The 1245-nt window shown below is 75.9% G+C and overlaps 1 protein-coding gene across 3 annotated transcripts in view; it reads right to left on the reverse strand.

The window, feature by feature from the left end:
• STIM1 (stromal interaction molecule 1) overlaps positions 1 to 629 on the reverse strand; it is a 70745-nt gene extending 70116 nt beyond the window's left edge. For 2 of the 3 annotated variants that reach the window (XM_017838891.1, XM_017838892.1), the window contains exon 1: positions 158 to 629. In XM_017838891.1, the coding sequence (XP_017694380.1) occupies positions 158 to 287 (130 nt within the window). In that variant the 5' untranslated portion in view covers positions 288 to 629. The remainder of the gene's footprint in view (positions 1 to 157) is intronic. The other variant, XM_017838893.1, reaches the window with a different exon arrangement.
• Positions 630 to 1245: the final 616 nt, after the last annotated feature.

The following is a 1245-nucleotide window of genomic DNA, read 5'->3' on the forward strand; positions in this document are numbered from 1 at the left end:
CGTTCCGGCCCCCGGAGCCCCGCGGGTCCCAGCCCGGGGTCAGCGGGGGCTCCGCGCACGTTTTGCCCAAATCCCCGCGGAATGGCCCCAAAGCGGGGCTGGGGCGGGCGGGGCCGGGCCGGGCCGGGGCCGTTCCGGGTGTCCCGGCGGGTCTCACCTGCGATGGCCGTGTCGTCCAGGTGCGATCCGGGGGCCCGCTCGGCGCTCCCGGGATGCGGCGGCAGCAGCAGCAGGACGAGGGAGAGGCCGCACAGCGCCCGCACGGCCCGGCCCGGCCGCCGCTCCATTTCCGCGTGCCCGCCGCCGTCAGCTGCCGCTCGGCATCGGCCCGGGCCGGGGGTCCCGCTTATCCCGGCGATCCCGCAGATCGCGGCGATCCCGCTATCCTGGCACCGCCGGAGCTCCGCCGCGCTCCGGGTACCGGAACGGCCCCCCCCGCCCGCAGTGGGCTCTCCCAGCGCAGCCCCCCCGCCGCAGTGGTACCTCCCGGGACAGCCCCAATCGCCCCGCACACAGTGGGCTCTTTCCGGGATAACCCCGCTCGCCACCCGTCTCTCTGCCGGGACAGCCCCGCTCCCCTCTCTCCCTTAACCCCTCCCCGGCCCTCTCCGTCCACCCTCCGCCTTCTCGCAACGGCGTCGCCCGGAACCGCCGCTGCGTGTGCGCTGAGACGGCCCCGCCCCCCCCCGGCCGATCGCAGTGGTCTCGCCCGCCGTGAGGCGCACCCGGCCCCGGAGCCGCCCCGCGCGCCCACAGGGGGCGGGGCCAAATATCACCACGCCCGTCGAGGGGCGGGACCAGCCGGGGGCGGGCGCGTGACCACGCCCACCCGCTACCGCCCACCCGCGCGCGCCGCTGTGGCGCAGCGCCCCCTGGCGGCCACAGCGGGCGGGGAAGCTCAGCAGGGCCGGGCCCGGGCGGGGCCTGGATGGGTGACCCGACCCCGCATCGAGTCCGGGGGGGACACGGCACCCCGGCCCCCGGGCTGTCCCTGCACACGGACCGCACAGCACCCGCTGTCACTGTGCTCGTCGGGGCACCCCAGCACAGAACAGCACCCCAGCGCCTCACAGAACCCCGGAGTATCAGAGCACCCCGTCTCACTGGGCAGAGCTGTTTTGACGCCCAACCACGTGGTTTGTCACTCACATTGGGGCCGAGGACACTTTGGCACCGCCCGAGAGCTGTGACACCTCCAGGGCCTCGCCCTCCCGGTGCCATCGCTGCACCGGTGCCACCCGTGCT

This window comes from Lepidothrix coronata, unplaced genomic scaffold (assembly GCF_001604755.1).
Source record: "Lepidothrix coronata isolate B3197 unplaced genomic scaffold, Lepidothrix_coronata-1.0 Scaffold367, whole genome shotgun sequence".
NCBI classification, from domain to species: Eukaryota; Metazoa; Chordata; class Aves; order Passeriformes; family Pipridae; genus Lepidothrix; species Lepidothrix coronata.